The 20,079-nt window shown below is 37.3% G+C and overlaps 1 protein-coding gene across 5 annotated transcripts in view; it reads left to right on the top strand.

Moving 5' to 3' along the window:
• VPS13B (vacuolar protein sorting 13 homolog B) overlaps positions 1-20,079 on the top strand; it is a 423,329-nt gene that overhangs the window by 306,452 nt on the left and 96,798 nt on the right. For all 5 annotated transcript variants that reach the window (XM_088065985.1, XM_088066031.1, XM_088066072.1 and 2 more), the window contains exons 34-35: positions 8-710; positions 9,925-10,062. In XM_088065985.1, the coding sequence (XP_087922111.1) occupies positions 8-710; positions 9,925-10,062 (841 nt within the window). The remainder of the gene's footprint in view (positions 1-7; positions 711-9,924; positions 10,063-20,079) is intronic.

Genomic DNA, 20,079 nt, shown 5'->3' with positions numbered 1-20,079 from the left:
TTTGCAGGTTTCCAAGCAAGAACAGAAGAAGATGGATGTGGCTGATGGAGGAACAGTTGAGACTTCTTCCCGTTATAGCGGGGCACAGGACAGTGGAATTGGCAGCGACAGTGTTAAGATCAGAATCATTCAGATCGAGCAGCACAGTGGCACCAGCCAGCACCGCATTGCCCGTCCTTCCCGCCAGTCTTCCATCGTGAAGAATCTCAACTTCATCCCCTTTGACATTTTTGTTACGTCAAGTCGAATCTCATTGATGACGTACTCGTGCACTGCCTCACCTAAAGCAAAATCAGTGCAAGATCAGAAAGATGGTGAGAAGATAAGTAAAAGCTCCTTGAACCTTCCAGAAACAGTCTCAGGCAGCAGCCATGATATCAAGAAGCCCAGTCAGCCATGCATCTCTTCTGTCACAGCAGACGATCTTTTGAACAGCAACCCTCCCCTGTCTGCTGGGAGAAAAACAGGTCTTTTGTCCCTGGAAAGTCTGCACGCTTCCACAAGATCATCTGCTCGACAAGCCCTGGGCATAACTATTGTACGGCAGCCTGGGCGCAGGGGAACTGGGGACATCGAGCTACAGCCATTTCTCTATCTGGTTGTGTCACAGCCCTCTGTGCTGCTCAGCTGCCACCACAGAAAGCAAAAAGTAGAAATATCAGTGTTCGATGCTGGCCTTAAAGGAGTTGCCTCAGACTACAAGTGTACAGGTAAGAGCATTTAACATCTAGTCCTGGTTATAACTGTGAAAATGATTGCACTGCTCAGAGTTACAGAGGGTGGTGGAAAGTTCTCCTGAGAGAACTTCAGGACATCTTTAAATATCAGTCACTAAATATACATATTTTTAGGATTATACCTCACAGCTGAATCAAGTTAAGTATGTAAAATGTTTGAAATTAATTAAGATCTAACCTTTTAGCAATCAGTTCTTCCTGTTTCTTAATATTGCTTTCTCATTACCAAATTGTGACAGGGATTGTTGCATTGCTGTAACTTCTCAAAGTTTTCTAATGAAGTAAAAGTTGTAAGCCAAGTTAATTTCATAAAGAGCATCTTTTATGACTGAATGTCACAATATTTTCATATACTAGCCTACCACTAAAATGTAAAGATAAACACTGTAGAAGCACCTGGTGTTTTGGACATAAGCTGTAAAAAAATAATGTGATCTTTCAAGCAGCATCAAGTGATGTCATGTATTTTTAGTTTTTATTCAATTGAGCAATAGGGTTTTGCAGCAAATTCTATCTCTTAAAAATGTTTTTTTTTTTAAATTCCATATGCAAAGTTTATAATGAGAGATGTCAAAATAGCTGTTCAGTAGGAAATACTCTTTTTCTGCCTTATCTGTACTGCTGAAGACAGAAATCAAATGATTGCAATTCATTTGTCTAGCAGTTAGTACAGGGTATAATGATTTCATGAGATGAATCATTATGGAGTGTTACTCCAAAAAGTGTAAATGATTATGCAGGGCTCCAGGTGAATATACAGCCAGAATGATACGGGACATCAGATTGTTTTCTGAATGAGAGCTGTAGGTATTGCTGGTTTTCCCTTGGCAGTATTTCCTGCACAGCAGTTGTGAAAAGTAGTATACTTTTCTGTGCAACTTCACCAAATCTTTGCTGAATGAGATTGTATCTTTTGAAAAGTAGCACTAAAATAATGTGCTTATGAAAAAGACGAAAAATGCAATTAAAACTGTTCTTAGAAATCAGAATTGTAGTGGAACTTTTAAGAGGGATTAAACAGTGAGAAAGATTAGGCGGTGGAAGAGAAGATACTTAAAACATGGAGATTTGTTACATGCTACATGTTACATGCTACATTTTATTAATCCTTGTTCTGTTTTCATCTTCCTTTGCTGTTCTTGTTCTGTTTTGCCTTGAACAAAACACATCTGTGTCATGAATTTGATTTACTCCAGATTCTCATGTGTATTTCTTAAACACTACATAAAATGTGGTCATTGCAGCAATTAATGTGAAGAGAATTCACAAAGCAAAGCTTGAAGAAAGCTTGGAGTAGGTCTGAGATCACATCTTCAATAAGTTACTGCTTTGGAAAGATGCAGCAGGACTTCTTCATTTCTCATGTCTGAGGCATTTGAGCGTGTCCTTAGTACAAGCTGCCATCACCAATGAACTGTTCATTGCAAAGTTCTGTCCATTCTGCTTCTACAAATGATTCCTGAAGTATTTCACCATCTTCATGTTTGTGACAGCAAATCTACAAAACAGAAGCTGTAATAAAGTCTTCTTACAAATTGGAAGTGCATCAGAGGGCACAGAGACATGGCGAGAAGTCTAAATAATATGGTAGGAACATACAGCCCGAGAGCTCCTCAATCACCATAGTTGAGTTGAGTTGAGCAGCTCAACTGGAAGACCAAAGATTAGCCAGACACGGCTCTTACCCTTTTCTTTATGTCTCCATGTTGGGCAAATGTAAAAGAGTACTACCTCCAGGTAGGACTCAGACATTGTATGAAGGCAGAAGTTGTGGTCTCATCCTGCAGCCTTTGTGGGCAGTTGATCAGTACCTTCCTCATGTATCACACAGAATCCTGTGCTTGCTGCCAAAGCAGTGGCGCTCTTTTCAAAAGAGTTTGAGAGGTGGGTGCCAAAGTGCTAGTACCTAAAAATACCATCCTAAATGTGTTAATAAAATTAGGGCACACTTCAAGTTACACACTAATTCACTCAGCAAAAGAGCTAGTATAAAGTTTTTATTGCCTCTTGTTCAGGAACACCTGCTGTGCTGCTAATTGCATCATTTGGGATTAATGTTGTCATACCATTATAGTAACATGTTAGTTTGGAAATTTCTATTTTTTTCATTTCTAACATGTATTAGATGGAAAATAGCCATGAACTATATGTGTTTCATATATGTGTGTGTGTGTGTGTATGTGTGTACCTATTGCACACACACTCTATATTGCATATCATATAATACAGAACAAGAAGCTCTTTGTGGCATTTTTCATGCTGCTGTGGTTGATTTCATCAATCAACCAACACCAGCTTTTCTTGATATTGTGACTATCTGCTGACAGTTTTGTCTGAAAGACATGTATCATCAATATGAAGAACAATACAAAGTTTATTTAAAAGACCCAAGTTAGTTTCCTTCTGAGAGTGCATACACATGCACTATATTCCTGTATTTCTCTGTGTATCAAGGACCGGAGAGTGGGAAAAAGACATAAATGATGTTTAAATTCCAGTGAATGTTGCTAAACCATATTTCCAGGTAGCCTCTCTAGAGGACTGCTCTTCTGTGTATACATATCCATGCAACTAACTCTATAATCTAACACAGAATGGGGAAGAGAACAAATCTAAATTTAAAAGATATATTTTAACTGGATTATAAGAACTGAGGGAGTATCCCCTTGGGAAAAAAGAGAAAATACTAACAACCAAATCACAGACCTAATGAAAATACTGTGATGAAGATTGGCAACAGCACAGCAGCAGCTAAAAAATTCAGGCCTATAACATTGCAAATTTTGATCACAGCCTAAAAATTGAGACTTGTCTGTGCAAAAGTAAAATTACATTGTTATAAAGTTTTGTTGATAATTCTATGAGGGTGTTTCCTCATTCCTTAAACTAATATGGTTAAATTTTGTAGTTAAGCTATATATGAAATACTTACATTACATTCAAAATATGCTAATAAAATCTCCCCCATTTAAAATCATTCTATCCATTCTGTGCATTCTACAGCATGTACACTGCATAAGAGTATTTTAGGAATGTTTTAAAACATTTGGAAAAATTGTTTCTATCAATTTTGGCGTGAAATTTTGAAGACTTGAATACTGTTTGTTCAACAATCATAGATTTGGGTCTTGTGAAATACTGTGCTATTTCTTACAGCTTTTGTAAAAGAAAAAAAAGCTACAGTTCTGAAACAACCCTCAAATTTCTGCAAAGCAGAAGCAAACACAGAATTGTGTTGAAAAATTAGGAAGGTCTTATTTTTTGGTTGATATAAATTTCTCAAAAATCTTTAGAGTAAAGAAAACCTGGTGATAGTCTGGATCTAGTTGTGCTTTTCATCCCTCACCTCCCAGTAGTGTACTTCTAAAAAATATGTTGTTTAGCTGTAAGTCAACAAAGATTTTCTAGACTTTAGAAATGCTTCTAATAGGTAATTTGATGACAGTCTATTTTATGAACCTTTGTATAAAACAGGGAAATTATCCTTTAAATTGTACCAACATGAATTTTAAAGAGAATAATAGTTAGTCCCGGGCTGGTGACAGAATTAAGGGTTACTGCTTCATGATGGTTTACTGCTTTGAACATTGTGTAGAAATGAAGATTTTTACTGTTATGAAGCCATATGTATTTTATTTGGGACAAGGGCTTTGCTATTAGTTTTGAATAGAGCATAAAATTCACAATCTTGCACATTAAACTATTACTCCCTTTGTGAGACAGTATTGTACAGTGGCTGAAACACCAAATTTCATCCAAAGAACTTGGCTTCTCTGACACTAGCTGTGTTATTCATTTTTAGCTTAATTTCTGAAACGAAAGAAATAAGAACTTAAGAATTATATAGGAGGAAATAGGCTATTTAAAAGTTCTGTAATCTTAGTTTATTAATTAGCAGTCAGTAGCAGCACATTTCCATCAGACCAGTCTCTGTATGTGGGAGCATTTGCCTGCCTGGCAGCTAAAGACCCAATGGTTGTGCTTCCTCAGTCTCCTCTACAAGTCCACTGGCAAGTCAGTTTGTAGAAGCAGGAGACTTACTAGGTTGTTGAAATGTAAGCTCAGTTTTATTATGCTTGTGCTAAACTTCTTCATTTGTGTTTTGTAGTTGCACAGCTTGATTATAATTATTGCTAGTACGAGGTACAGGAATTTGAAATCAAAGTAAATAAATTAATGGAATAAATTTTAACTCCTTAATAAGTGGCACTAAAAAGACTAGTTGGTCCTTTTGTTTACTTGTGAGATTCTGTAAAAATAGACTGAAAGATACGGTAAAATGACCCTTTTGTATTAAATGCTCATCCTATATCTAACAAAAAGGCATCTGCTAACTGTTAGTTTTTACTAACAGAGTTTTGGCCATTTTTACTTAAATAAAAGTGGGTGCAATTGTTTCTAATGTAATCTCATAAGCTGCTTTTATAAATATTTTTTTAAATCTTTATTTGCTTTGTTTCAGGTAATGTAATCCAGATACAAAATTGCCTCATTTCCTGACCACTGTGCTCTGGGCATTCTTGAAAAATCTTTTTTCTATTTGTTTGTTTGTTTACTTTCAAAGAGGAGGTTGTGGTGCTTGGTTGTTTCAAGGGAGAGAAATTTCTCAGTAAATATCTGTTATGCATGGAATCTCTTCAACTTCCGCCAACGACTCATTTGCAAAGAAACAGTCATTGTGAGGCCGTCCAGAATTATTCTTTATTTTTATTTTATTTTATTTTATTTGACACCCACGCCTTTGATGGCAGGGGGTCCATGAAGAGCAGATGCAGTAGCTAAGACCACATGTAACCTCTGATCTAATGGAAAGCCTTTTCCAGGTTTTTGCATGAAAAGCAGCACAGGCTGGCTCTGGCGGGAAGCCTGATTCAGTGCCTCTCTGTCAGCCTGTGCTCCCTCCATGGCAGAGAGAGGATTTAAAGCTGTTTCCTCGCATAGCATTGAGGGAGTTCTGCTGGAGTGTCACCTGTTCCCCTCTGGGTATATTTATTGTCCAATACATCTGCAGTCATGGATGAGGGGGGAGCAGTGCAGCCCCCACCCATAAAGCCAAATTGGCCTGGGAATGTGCATTCCTCAGGTTACTTTAGTGTTCATTTTTGAGCTTCCTGACACAGCACTTGTGAGTACGCTAGCAGAAATGTTTTTCTACTTGTTTTCAAAACGGTTTCCACTGGACTTTAAAGAACACAAGACCAAACATTCCACTTCAGAGTTTCAAATGCAGAGATGATTGCAGCATCATACTGGCTTTTAAAATTGACTGCAGACCAAAATATGATTCATCCATTGAAATAAAAGCAGATTGCAGTGCTGGTTTGGGCTGGGTAGCGTTCCAGCGGAGCAGGCCAAGCTGCCTTCCTGCACACGCGCTCGGTAGCCCTGTCCCCTGCCTGGGGCTGATGGGGCTCTGAGTCCCTGAGCTCCCCCCTTAAAGCCTCCCACAGGCTATGCTCCCTTAGCTGGCCTGGCTGTCAGCTACGAATAGGAACAAAGACACATTTTGGAGAATTAAAATCTTCAAGGTACGAAATTGCCCCTGCCTTCCTCATTTCTTTTCCCCTTAACTCCCTGTTCTTCTCAGAAGTGTGGAATATGCTGTCTGCTGTTAACAGAAAACCAAGGGGATAGCAGTGAAATCAAAAGCTTGCAAATTCAAACCAAGTTTAGGAAGATATTTTATAAAGCGAAGCTTGAAGCTGAGGTCTGGATCTCAGCAAGGCTAAAAGTGGCTTTGGATGTTCGGGTGAATTAAAAAATAGCCAGATTTTCTTTTTTTAATTTAAATTTTTATTTTAGAGGGGAGGGAAGAAGGTAAATGTGGATCTGTTGAAGGCTTTCCCTTCTGAGGCTGACAGATTTTAAATTACAGACTTGTAATTTAAAGTCTTTTCAATCTGTGATAGTTGTCTCACCGTTTTTCTTTTGCTACCACAGACAAATTTTTCACATGGTGTAGAGGATAAAATTTCTGGCCATCTTCACTGTTCCTTGCCTCTCAATCCTTTCTTTTCTCTCTCTTGGCTTGCTGTGGAGTAATTCTAGCCTCTCCTTTTACTTATATATGCATCCCCTGGGTTTTCTCCAGCATTTTCTTTACACAAATAACTGCGAATTTAAGTGTTGATTTTTGGGAGAATCATAGAAAATGGAAATGGAAATGACCTATTATAATACATTATTCAGAACCAGTTCCCTGCTGATGCATAATTGTTCCCAATTGTATATTTTATAGTGTTCTGTCAAGTGTATTTTTAAACATTCTGAATGCCTCCATCATTTCCTTGAGAGACAAGAGTCCTTTTTCTAATAGCTCTTTTCATCATGAATTCCTCACTTTTCATTCTAAAATTCTTTTTTTTCATTCAATTGCTTTTCTGTTTCCTGTACTTTTGACATAAGGATTGGTTGACTGATAATTAATTTATTCCTTTCCTGATTCTTTATCCAATGAAAATGCATGTGCTGTTTTCTACCTTAGAAGATATTTTAGTAGGGACACATCTTTTGGTTGTTTGACCCTTGAGATATATATTTGTCTTACCCTCATACATTCTATTTGCAGCTCTCCCCAAGTTTTTGAGATACACAAGCATAGTCAATTTCAAAACCTCTGGATTTTAGTTTTTTTATCATTACATTAAAAAAACCTGGCATTTTTGGCTGGACAACCAAGACTGTTACCCAGGTTCCAAATTAACTCTATGCCACGGGCTTGGAAGTACTCAGGCTGGCTCTTTGCATGTGCTTTGATATTATCACCTCTGATGCAAAATTGTCAGTGCAATACTCCTGCTTCCAAAATTACCTCCATTTCACTTGAACTTAAAGAACGCTTGAACTCAGTAAGACCAGTGCTGGGTTAAAAGTAATACATTTTGTTGGACTTGGGCTAATTTTGTGCATTGAGGTTTCTTCATTCTGTGTTCCTAATATGTAAATTTTGGAGACCTTATTATTTACATATCCCAGTCCTGCAATGCCCCATGTGATGAAGACATGACAGAGCAAAACAACCTCATGAAAGTCCCATGGTTGCTTTATTTTTTGGTTCCGTGCTTAAGTGCTGTAGTTCCCAGTGGCCTGAGGGTCATTTGTGTAGTTAATGAAATATGTCATGCAGGGATTTTCTGCTATGTAAGCTCTTTTCATCAGAGATACTTTCAGCTTGAAAGAGCTACAACTTTGAAATAATTATTAGGTATTTAATAACATAAGCACATCTTAGGATAATAAGACTACCTGTAATTGTATTTTACAAAACAAGCATTCAGCTAAATGTCGTGGATTTTCTGAAAAGCTGGTGCAATATATAGGTTGCTATATGCAGTATGTGATATCTTCCAGAAATGAGACAAAATTATGGCATATTGCAGTGTTTTGTGCCATACTGTTACACCTAAATGTTTACATTAATACTTACAGAGGAACAGTAATTTAGACATGAATTTAATCAATTTACTGATGTTCATTGAGCAATATTCAGTCATTTTTACAAGGCTTTACACTATATGTTCTGAAAAACATTAGAATGTTAGCTGCTTACAATGATCTACCAGCACAAAATAAGGTATTATTTTATAGATCCAAGTCAGAGATAACACCCTTGTTCAAAACAGCTACAAATCTGTGTTTTGGAAAAAATGTGTACCTTGGTGGTAAAAAGGATGATGATGATGATGAGTAATAGTAGTAGCACCAGTAGCAGTAGTAGTAGTAGTAGTAGTTTCAGTATACTAGAAAAATGCAGGGCACAAGATATTCCCTAAAACAGAATTCCCCTATAGAAACGGGAATATGCCACACCACTCTGGTTATTGTAATTAAAAGAAAAGGATTAAGAATCATAAAAATGTATAAATTCTCATGGAAAATATACAAATCTGTTGTATGCAGTGACAGCTCTTAAATAACTGTTGAGAGCTGACTTTATAAATGTGTAGCAGGAATAGAGGGAAGAAAAGGCTGTAATGTATATGCCATACAGTACAAATACTGATGTAAAGTCATTGCCTGAAAATTGATCAAATAAAAACAAAAGAATGTGCTAACTTTTGATCTTTTCCATATAGATCTAAAGTCATGATCAATTGGTTTCAGTAGGTTCTTTGAAATCACATAAGGGTTCATATGTGCCAAGTTTTATATGAATCACATGATAAGGTCAAGAAACACAAATTCCAAAGCTGACTTTATATACCCAGTCCACATATGACTGTGATACCACAATACCATATGTTCACTATAACAGTATGTAAATCCTGTTCCTGAAAGGAATTAATTCAGTAAAACTCAAAGCAATTATAGAAGTTTTTAATTGACTGAAAAGGAGAGAATAGCTTCAAGAAAATCTCCTTAAATTGAGGATGAGACAGACATTCAATGATCAACATAGGAGACTCAATAATAAACAATGAGTGATTATTTTTAATTTAAGACCATAATGCCAGAATTGAGAATGTTTATAATGAAGGTCATGAGTCCCTAAAGATTAAAAAGCCTTTTTACGCAACTGTTTTTGCTATGTGTGATATGTGGAAAATGAAGGCAAGAATAGCCCTTGGATGGATTTAATCTTAATGTACTTTCATAGTATTACAGACTGATCAAAGGAACACCATTCAAGGTGGTACCTAAGAATAGCTACTGATTAGCTATTGAATGAAGCACTAAAGGGAATGATACAACTGCACTGTTGTCATGCTCTGTTCCTGAGCTCTCATAGCATTCTGAGTTTTTTGCCTTTGTAATTTACCTTTCCATTGTTATTTTCTCTACCAAGCAATGACAGTAAAATCTAGTAGCAGGTTTTGAGCACAAACTCTCTTGTAAGGAATCCTTAAGTGTCATTACATAATCATTAATTAAAGCTGAAATTATGTGCTATTTCCTGTCATCTTGTTTTATTGATGTATTTTACTCATATTTTACAAGGTATATTTGTGTGTTTTCTATATTTTTTGTAATTAGAGCTTTGTCCTCTTGCCCGTGAGTGCGTGCATTATTCTACACATGCATCTGTCTATAGGTGCAAATGCTATGTAAACCAGTTATATTAGGTATAATATTTACCATATTACATTTAAAACTTTTTAATTTTGTCCAGTCAATTTTGTATATAGCATTTTGTAATATATCATATTCCTGGAATATAATTAATGACTGTGATGATTATCATCTGTAGATCCTGGGAAGACATTACCAGAAGCTCTGGATTATTGCAAGATTTGGTTGCAGACAGTAGCAGGAGAGGTAGATGCTAAAAGTGGGATTCCACCTCCTCTTATCACTGTGCAAATTAAAGACTTCCTTAATGGACCAGGTAAGTGCTGTAGTTTAATCTTTCTTTTCTGAAGTAATCTGTTTTTAAATATTCACACATAGACACAGGATGGAGCCCTGAGCAACCTGATCTAGCGGAAGGTGTCTTCCCATGGCAGGGGAGTTTGAAGGAGATTAAGGTCCCTTTCAACCCTAATTATTCTGTGACTCAGTGATATCAGATAATCAGAAATGTATTGTATTCCTTGTTCATGAATGTGAAATTTTCCTCCAGCAATCATCCTGAATGAAAGTGAAAACTGGGGAATGGGCAGTCCTGGACCAGTCATTGGTTTAAGGTCTAGTTATTAATTTTCTTCCCACAGTATGTTTAGAAGGGCTGAATTTGTCAAATTTCCAGCAGAATGAAGCCTACCTGCCTCTAGTTCTAGGAAACTGAAATGTTATTGCAGTTGTGTTTAGAAAATATGACTTTTATAGTGTTTCTGAAGAAGCTTTTCTAAGCCATCTTCTCTTAGGTTCTTTGAAGTTTGGATACCTGGCACTGGAAATTCCAATCACCCAAAGTGCTGACACTGTAAAATTTAAAAATTAGTGATATTGTGTTTCTTTAAGTAATGTAAGTGGTGTAGTGTAGAGGTTTGTTAGCATTTATGTAACATAATGTGACTTGAAGTTCCACTCCTAGAGCATCAGAAATTTCTGCAAATTGCATTCTCTATTTTGTGATGTATTTATAGCTACATTACAATGTAGAATAATTGAGGTTATAGTGAAACTTACAAAATACATAGCAACTATTTTCTCATACGCATATTATAGTTTTTTGAATTATTTGACTTATTTTTTATCCTGAATATCCTTACTTCACACAGCAGAGTGAGCTGTTATCAGTCACTCAGTGAGATGCTCTTCAGTACTGGATTTTCCTGTTCATTCAGTTACCTGTGCATACAGTTTTACAGCACAGTATCTAATCCTGGATTTGCAGCAGAATTACCTTTGCGTGCCTTACAGCTGTAACATCTGAGCACTACAGAAATACTAATTTACCTGCACAACCCTCACATGGATGATGCCCTTGCCATTTCACAGAAGACAGCTGAGGCACAGAGACATTAAATGTTTTCTCATTATATTAAGGTTATCAATTCAAAGCACACAATTTAGTTTTCCAAAGTACCTGAAAATGAAGAATTTGGTGTTGGAAACACAGCTCATATTGTCTTTTGGTAAAGCAGTGATCAGTTCTGAATATCAGAGCCCAAGACATCAAACTGAGTAACTGGTGAATGAGACACATATGTTTGACCCCTGATTATAAATACTGTGGTTAAGTAGCTTGAAATTTTTTTTTTTTTTTTTTTGTGCACAGGCAGAATTTTCAAGGAAACAATAAAGTGTGTGAACAACCTCATCATTGCCCCTTTTCTCGTTTTCCATGCTATCTAAAGACATCATTTTGAGGAAGACCTCTAAAACCACTTGACAATGCAGAGCTTTTTTTACATGGATCCATATTCGGGTACCTTAATAGGCCTTTGCATCTTCAGGCCTACTGCATGTTCTGCTGCCATTTAAGAAAAAAAAAATGGTTAATTGATAGTAATGATGGCTTTTCATTCTAATCAGGGACAGCACAAGAGGGGTTAAGATACCTGCTGTCAGGGGTCACTGCTGCCAGAATGGTTTTATCTTTTTGCCTCCAGTTCTTATGTCCTCTGTCCCCACATTTGTCAGATTTCCATATTCCCAGACCCTTCATTTGTGTATTCCACTTTTCCTAAGGTTCTCACTGTAGTTTCCTGGCACAGCCTTTATTTTTAATTTATTAGACACCTGAGGGTGTTTCTCTGATGCTGTCCTGTCAGCAGGACAGATTCCTAGCTAAACTAGCAAACATGGAAGTTGGCACCAGCTTGCAAGGTGTCTACCCCAATCTCACCAGTTCAGTTGTAACTTGCATTAGTGTTATATCTCTCCCCTCCCTAATGTTTTGCTGAATAGGGAACTGGAAAACCATAAATTAATGCATCTTAATCTTCAATCTATTTATTCTTGCAAAACATTTAAAACTTCAGCGATTTCTTCCAGGATCTATTCTTAGCCAAAGAATTTTTTTATTTTTTTCATTATCTTTCTGCTGCTAATTGGAACTATCATTACACATGACTCAATGTTAATTTTTATGAACTTTAATGAAGTGTTTGCCAGTGTAGTATAACAAAACAGCTCCACCGTCCCTTGTAGATTTCTCTAACCTCAGCTGTTACCACTATGAAATCCTCTTCAAATAAACTAACCTTTACCAAGAAGCCTTCCTTGGGGGATGGAAGGTTCATTGGATGAGTAATGGAAGGCTCATTCTGCTTGTGATTGCGTCAGAACAGCACATGCAAAGAGTTACAAGAGCCTGACAGCTCCTCAGCAGGCTACTGGAAAATGAGTTACTAACTCCCCTGCGGGACAAGCAGTCCCCTAACCACAGCTTCTTGCAGGGTGAGGTAGCTTGGCCGTCAGCAGGCCTGGAGAAAGTGTTACACCACCAGATCCTAGCTCAGCTGGCAGTTGTTCTTTGAGGACAAGAACCTCAGCAGAACTCCCAAGAGCTCTTGCAAGGTCACCAAACAGTATGTTTGATGGGAGACAGCTTAGCTAATAAACTGAATAAATAAAGGCACTGCTGATCTAGAGTTATGTTGCAAGCCTTGAAGGCTCTTATTTTTTGGTGAATATCTGGCAAAGAATGCTGCTACTAAGTGACCTATTTTCTAATGACATAGTGTGTGTTTCATAGTCATTTATGTATATATGGTTTATAACTGTGGTAAGTAAACTGCTGAAATGTATTGAATGTACTGGTAGGTGCTGCCTGTTAGTTACAGATGATCAACTGTTCTGAAAAGTCAGCTCATTTTTGAAAGCTGTGCCTATGCAGACAAAAATATGTAGCAGTTGGGACAATGATACAGTTTTCTGTGTCAATTTTAAGTGTTTGGAGTTCAGTGGTTTAATTGTAATGCCATTTTTCTTTCAAAAAACGTTGGTGTGCTAAGGTTAAATTTCAGGTATAAGAATCAAACATGCCTGTATTTTATAATGCAAAATACTATCGAGCAGTTAACAGAAAAAAATCTGAAAGTGGTTCCCAATGTTTGCTGTGTTAGGTAAAACCAGTACTCTTTACAAATAGACAAATCTTTTGTCAGCTGAAGTAGATAAGTAGATGGTGTTCCACAGAAAAATCGTATGGTTTCACCACACAGGAAACCAGGTTGTCAGTCTATATTAGCTCGGAGATCAAAAAACTACAGCAAGTAGCTAAACTTGGAAACCACTAATTAAATGAGAATAACAGGATACATTAATGCACTTCTTGCCACATGAGTTGATTATTTTGTACATTTTTGGCAACTAAAGAAAAATCTGTATTTCTTCCAGATTTAAGGTAATAGGATCCTAGGAGAAATAAGCATTCATCATCAGGCCTGTGGGAACAGACCTCAACTTTAACCCCACAATGTATTAAAGGACTATTATTTCTCTTTTTACAGAAACTAATTATTTAAATTTTTTTTCATTCTATTTACTTCACTTTACATGACCCTCTATCTTTTATATTCAGTCTGCTACTGGATTGTACATCTAATTTTAGTCTAATACATAGAAGTGCTATTTATTGCTTCAGCATTAGATATAATTCATTATGTGAGGAATAAATGTGACCATCTTGTTTTAATAGATTTTGAAAAATTACCATCTTTACCTTCTAGTCCTTCTGGAATTTTTTTAATCATCTTTCTTACATATAAAAGCTGTCTTTGATATAGTCTTTCTGGATGCAAATGATACAAGAACGAGTTTATGAAGTACAGCTTCATACTTATAGCCTTAAAGTGCTTATACATGCAAATTATGGATGCTTTATTCCGAAGTCCTCTTTCCGCAGTAGCTACTTGGGAAGGCAGTGGGTTAGATGTGAAGTAATGAAGGTCCTTGATAATCCACCTTTATAAACAATTTCTGCAGAAGGCAATATCCAAATAAACTAAGAAATGTTGTGTCCCAATGAAAGATAAAGTGAGAACTGGGGACCTGGTGGGTTTCTCTTTCATGCCAGTCTCTCCACACATGGTTTGGGGACCATGAGGGGCACAGCAGAGGATCTAGGCTTAGGTATAAAAAACAATAATCAGAACTGTACCCTGGCACTCTCTCCAGCCTTTTTTCCCTATTGTTTGCAGAGGCAACAATTGTATCCATTACCAAGGTCAGTGGTTTGGAGAAACCTGGAAAATAGCAGCTACCAGAAACCCACTAGAATAATATCTCCAGCAGGTGATAGATTAGTTGGAACAAATTGGAACCATTGCACTTCAGCAATCCTGGTTTCTTTCAAGCTGTTTTAAAAATGTCGTCATTTTAATACACAATATCAGCCCTGCGGAACAGTCCCCACAGCAGGTTAATTTGAATCATATGATGTATCACTGCCCTCAGCTGACATGAGCTCCGTTCCATGTGTGAAGCCATAATAAATCCATTCCCAACCGAGGCAAATTCCCTGTGAGAAGGTGAACTAATCCAGGCCTCACACTGGCATGTTAGCCCTCCGTAATTGAAAGCAGGGCCACCTGTTCCCAGCACAGTTAGCCTATAGAGAGAAAATTAGCATTAGATCAGATACTTAATATATTGAAAAATCATTCATACTACTTGCAAGTTCAGCTGTGGGCTGCTTAGCATGACATCATATATAAACCTAGGAATGTGCCCACTTGATCCCAGTTTAACAGTTTTGTTAACCATGGTGTTTGTTAACTTTGAAAGGAGAATTTTTTGATTTAATGAGAGCTGACACGTGAGAAGGGGAACTAGCCAGGGTGCAGACTTTTCTAATTAACTCTGGGTCATTTGCAAAACTTCTGAGCTTTCTAGTAGGCTTTTTTTTCCCTTTGCTCTTTTACAAACAAGTTTTTAAAGCACTGACACTGTAGCCATGAAATTATATTTATTTGATTAAGAGGGCAAAGAGAAATATTCCAAACAGGTGTACCAGCCTGTAGGTATTGCTTTGGATTTGACACACCTATTGTCTGTAATATCAGTGTCATAATGAGTAAAATCATCAAAGTACCTCTCTAAAACCAGTGTCTACAACACTTACTTTAAGTTTAGTTTCTTATATGTCTAAGTAGAGAAAATGAAAACTGCACACTGAAGCCACATGGATACATTGGACAATATTTTTTTATAATCTTTTTCAGCATATTGGCATTACTTTAACACTTAATTTCATATTTGCTCCGTTTTCTGAAAACTTTCTTCTTTTTTTTTTTTCCCCCCCCCACATGTCTTAATATAGATGTACTATTCAGCAACTAAGCAGAAAATAGAGAGTTAGTATTTATGGATTCTTTTCTTTTCCATAAATGTGCTCCATGACCTGGAACAATTTATTTCGTCTCACTGTATTGTGCTTCATCTTCCTTGACTCTCTGTTGAGAGAGTTAATGTTTCCCTTAGCCAGGGTTTTCCTTTCATGATAGTGCCTCCTGATGCCCCCATTATAGTTTTTGGCCTCACCACCCAGCCCTTGACACATTTCTGAGCTGTATTTGGGAGCTGCACAGTTACTCAATTTCAGTCAGCATCTACTGAATAGCAGTAACTCTCCGTTGTTTATTAATGGTATCTTTGGGCTTCTTGACCTACAACAATTTATCTTGCTTTACTTGTGACAGTTTTAAAAAATTAATAGAATTGCATCACTCTGAGCCTTGTCTGCGATCTCAAAGCTGGGCACTGACTAGCTGGAGCTGTTAATGTCTAAGTGTCACCTTCACGTAATGTCAGTGACACTCCAGGTCACGGAAGTAGGTGTTGTTCCTGCTGGGGAGTGCCCAGCAGGGCTCAGGGTGATAAAGCTCCCTGAAGGCTCTAGTTTGCCATACTGGCCTTGCAGAGCTGCTTCTGTGGGGCTGCAGCACACAGACAGCAGTAGGTAGAAATACTGAGCAGTGACTACCAGTTTCTTCTAGACTAACTGGCATCTGTCTCACAGAAGCAGAATGCAAGATGGACTGCAGATGGCCTCTGAAGCCTTGTCTCAAGTTTCTTCCTCATTTTGCCTTGATCCAAATTGGGAATGATGAATTAGAGGATAAAAACAATTCATTTGGATACTTCTTGCTTTTCAATTTCTCTCTTAATTTGTGTCTCTTTTGATGCTTGACCAGACAATTGAGAACAGTACAACCGGTCTTTTCTTTACATGTCTCTTTCCTATTTTTATAAATTTAATTTTTGCAAATCAGCCATTACCCTTTTTCTGAAGGGCCACCCTGACTCCAAATCAGAATCAGAGCTCAAGATTACCTTTACCTTCCTCATATTTCCTCTGTTTAAACTCCCCACATCAGGATGGGTGGCTGAGGGAGAAAGAATATCACTGTTGGTAAAATGTTTCATGCCATCATCTGCTCCTCTTCTGTTTAGGACAAGGAAATTAAATCATCTTAAGGGTTCAGGATAAATAGTTTTTTTATAGAAGTACTGTATATTAAGAAGTTTAATGTTTTACAGCCTTCTTGGGGAAGGGGAGAGCGAGATCCATGCCCAACCTCAAGAAAGACCTGACTTTCTCTGTATGAACTGTGAGAAGTAAAATATCCACTGCTGAATGAGGAAAATAAATCAATTCTTAGAAAATGGCATCTTTTTCTCTCCCACATTTCAACATTTCTCGGTCTTTGAAAATATCCCAGTCTTATAGAATCATTAAGATTGGCAAAGACCTCCAAGCATCAAGTCCAACCTTGGACCTAGCACTACCATGGCAACTAAACCATAGCACTAAGTGCCATGTCCAGTCATTCCTTGAATACTTCAAGGGATGGTGACTCTAACACCTCTCCGGACAGCCCATTCCAATGCCTGACCACCCCTTCAGTGAAAAAATTCTTCCTGCACTGGACTTCCCCTGGCACAGTTTGAGGCCATTTCCTCTTGTCCTCTCACTGGTTGTCTGGTAGAAGAGGCCACTCCCCACCTGGCTTTAGTCTCCTTTCAGAAAGTTGTAGAGACCTGTAAGGTCTCCCCTGAACCTTCTTTTCTCCAGGCCAAACAACCCCAGCTCCCTCAGCTGCTGTTCATAAGATTTACTCTCCAGACCCCTCACCAGCTCCATTTCCCTCCTCTGGACACGCTCCAGCCCCTCAATGTCCTTCTTGTACTGAGGGGCCCAGAACTGGACACAGCACTCGAGCTGTGGCCTCAGCAGTGCCAGTACAGGGGGACAATCCCTGCCCTGCTCCTGCTGGCCACGCTATTGCTGAGCCAGGCCAGGATGCCACTGGCCTTCTTGGCCACCTGGGCACACACTGGCTCATGTTCAGCTCTTGTCAGTCAATACCCACAGGTCCTTTTCCAAGAAGCAGTTTTCCAGACATCTTTCCCATAGTGCTGTATGAGATTATTGTGACACAAGTGCAGGACTCACATTTTACCTTATTGAACCTCATGGACTTGGCCCATTGATCCAGCCTGTCCCTATTCAGTTTATGACTAATCTTCATGGCATTTACTTTCTGGTACTTAACATTAAGGAAATGCTATTGTAGTTTTTAAGTCATAGAAGTAGTAACATTGTGTACATTAACTTATGGCATATATTAGAATAAGCCCACCAAAGCTCCCAGCTCCAGTAAGAGCTGGAATTTATCTGGAGCAACATGCTAGGAGCTTTTAATATTTTTGTGTTGCTTATTCATCCTTAGGCCTCTGAATAAAAAGTCTTTTTGAGTAATATCTTTATCCCAAGTTCACAGATGAAAATTATATCTTCCCAGTACAAATTTGAATGTTATTGAGAACAAGGGTAAAATACTTATAACCCTGAAATTTTTTATCTGAAGCTCTAAGTAATAAAATGACAAAGAAAGAAATTGTTTCAGACAGAAATTTCAGAATGCTGCTCATAGGTTTTCTTTTATAGTTGTTATGATTTAGTTCAAACAGGCCATATTGAATCCATTGGGTTTTTTGTAATAGATTTCAAAATACATAATAAATGTAAGTAATATGATGACTAATGGGTCAAGTGAAGTTGGAACTTTTAAAATGAGAAAATAGCTGGAAACGGTTTTCAGGAAACTATTCCAGTTGATTTTTGGTCCCCCACAAGGTGTACATTAACATAAAACTCCGTAGAATTGCCTCTGGGACCTGAATTCCCTCTCTGATTTCATTATTCCAAAGTGTTTCTTTTTCCTCCACTGTTAAGTCATCTCCTGGTGTGGTGGGAGCAAATAATAAGTGTAATTTATTTATATTTATCTAATCTCCTTTTAACTCACTGGTTATTTCATCATTCTGTTTCCTAATTGCTGTTCAGAAAGATGTAAAGGCTAATTAGAAACTAATAATTGAAATACACGGATTTACTGGATAATCAATAGAGAAGTAGTGAAGAAAGTGAGGAAGATGCAATTCAAATTCAAATGCTATACTGTAATCAAAAAATGCTTTGATACTATCTAGTTCAGTTTGCTTTAAGTGTAACAGAAATAACTCGATTGATGCAATCTATATGCAAGCACAGTAATTTTTTCACTTTTTTTTTTCTGGAAATAGATAACACCTGGCAAAATAAGTTACTGCTAATATGTCTTAAATCTAAAGAATGCATTGGGTTATAATTTTGGTAGCCAGTCACTAGCAGGATGAGAAGCTGATGTAATTGAGGAGTTAAAGGTGACTTTGAGCTACCTTTTTCTCTGTCTTGATTCAGATGTAATTTGGGCAATCCAAAGAGTTAGTTGAGTTACAAGAAGACTGTTTTCCTACAGATATAGAATCTGCGCAGTGTTATGTGATGTTCTTCCCAAAGCGTTTAAAATAATCTAAAAAAAATGGGGTTTTTGGATTTTGCACTCCAAAAATTTTATTCCACTTGATTCTATGTGACTCATAGATTTTAAAATTCTTTTTAGCCCATTTTGACTGTCTGGTAAAACTGCTGAATATCTGTCTTAATCAACTCCTATAAATAGCTCTTCATATTTCATCAGTTTTCATTGTTCCGTCCATCACTTAAATATATTTTCCTTAGAGGGAAAGGTAAAGTTTCTTTTACATTACTAAGATAAAGTATAAAAGAGGTCAAAGACTAAAGATTGCTCAGTTGTGGGGTTTTTTCTCTCTTTGAATGTTTTACTTTAAATACCAAAGAATCTCTTTATATAATCTTTAACCAGTTGTAAAAATAACCTATGTCATTATGAGGTAGTTAAAAATACTTGCAGTGAAAGCTCCAAAGTTACATTTTCTGCAATTATGCTTCTGGCATATGCTTCTGCATATGCTTCTGGCAGCCACCACATTCTATAAAGGATTATTTACTGGATGATAATAATAACTTCATACAAAACTTTGTCAAGTTATCAGTCATGACAAGATTTTTCTGTGTGACATGCACAGTTTCCAAACAGAAAAGAGGGAAGTCATTTGCATTTTTCTGGTGTTCTGGTGACCCTGTTTTTTATTGCCTTCTTGGATAAGTGGCCAAGAGCAGTGATAAAAGCACAGGCCCAGGTGCCAAGCATATTCCACCACTGAGCTGCTCCAGCGCCCTGTGTCTTCTCTGCCCTGGCCAAAGGAAGCCCCAAAAAGAGCTTCTGCCTTTGTGTTCATCTCATCTTTCACACTCAGTTTGGGTGTGTTAAGTTTTGGGTTAAGCCCCTCACACCTGTTGGGTCAACTTAGGTCTAAGAAGTTTTTAGGTGTCAGGGAGATTTCTTGTTTTTTTTTTTCCTCTTCTGGGCTTTATTACCATAGGAAAGTGCTGGCAATTAGATGTGTATTAGATAAAACAATTAGATGTGAAATTTGCTGTACCAAGGAGTAAGGGTCCTCCTTTACTAACTTAGAACCTTAATTATTTAGCAGAAAGCAATAAATAACATCTCTTCTATTTTACTCATTTATTACTACATTACTAAGGGAGAAATTTAAATTGATAAGGCAGTTAGGTTGTTTTTTTTAACATTGCATTTTA

Source organism: Pseudopodoces humilis, chromosome 1 (assembly GCF_049639895.1).
Source record: "Pseudopodoces humilis isolate 2021_Gansu_Grassland_sample_001 chromosome 1, ASM4963989v1, whole genome shotgun sequence".
Lineage (NCBI taxonomy): Eukaryota > Metazoa > Chordata > Aves > Passeriformes > Paridae > Pseudopodoces > Pseudopodoces humilis.
Note: the sequence above shows the minus strand (reverse complement) of the source record. Positions and strands in the feature narration are given on the sequence as shown.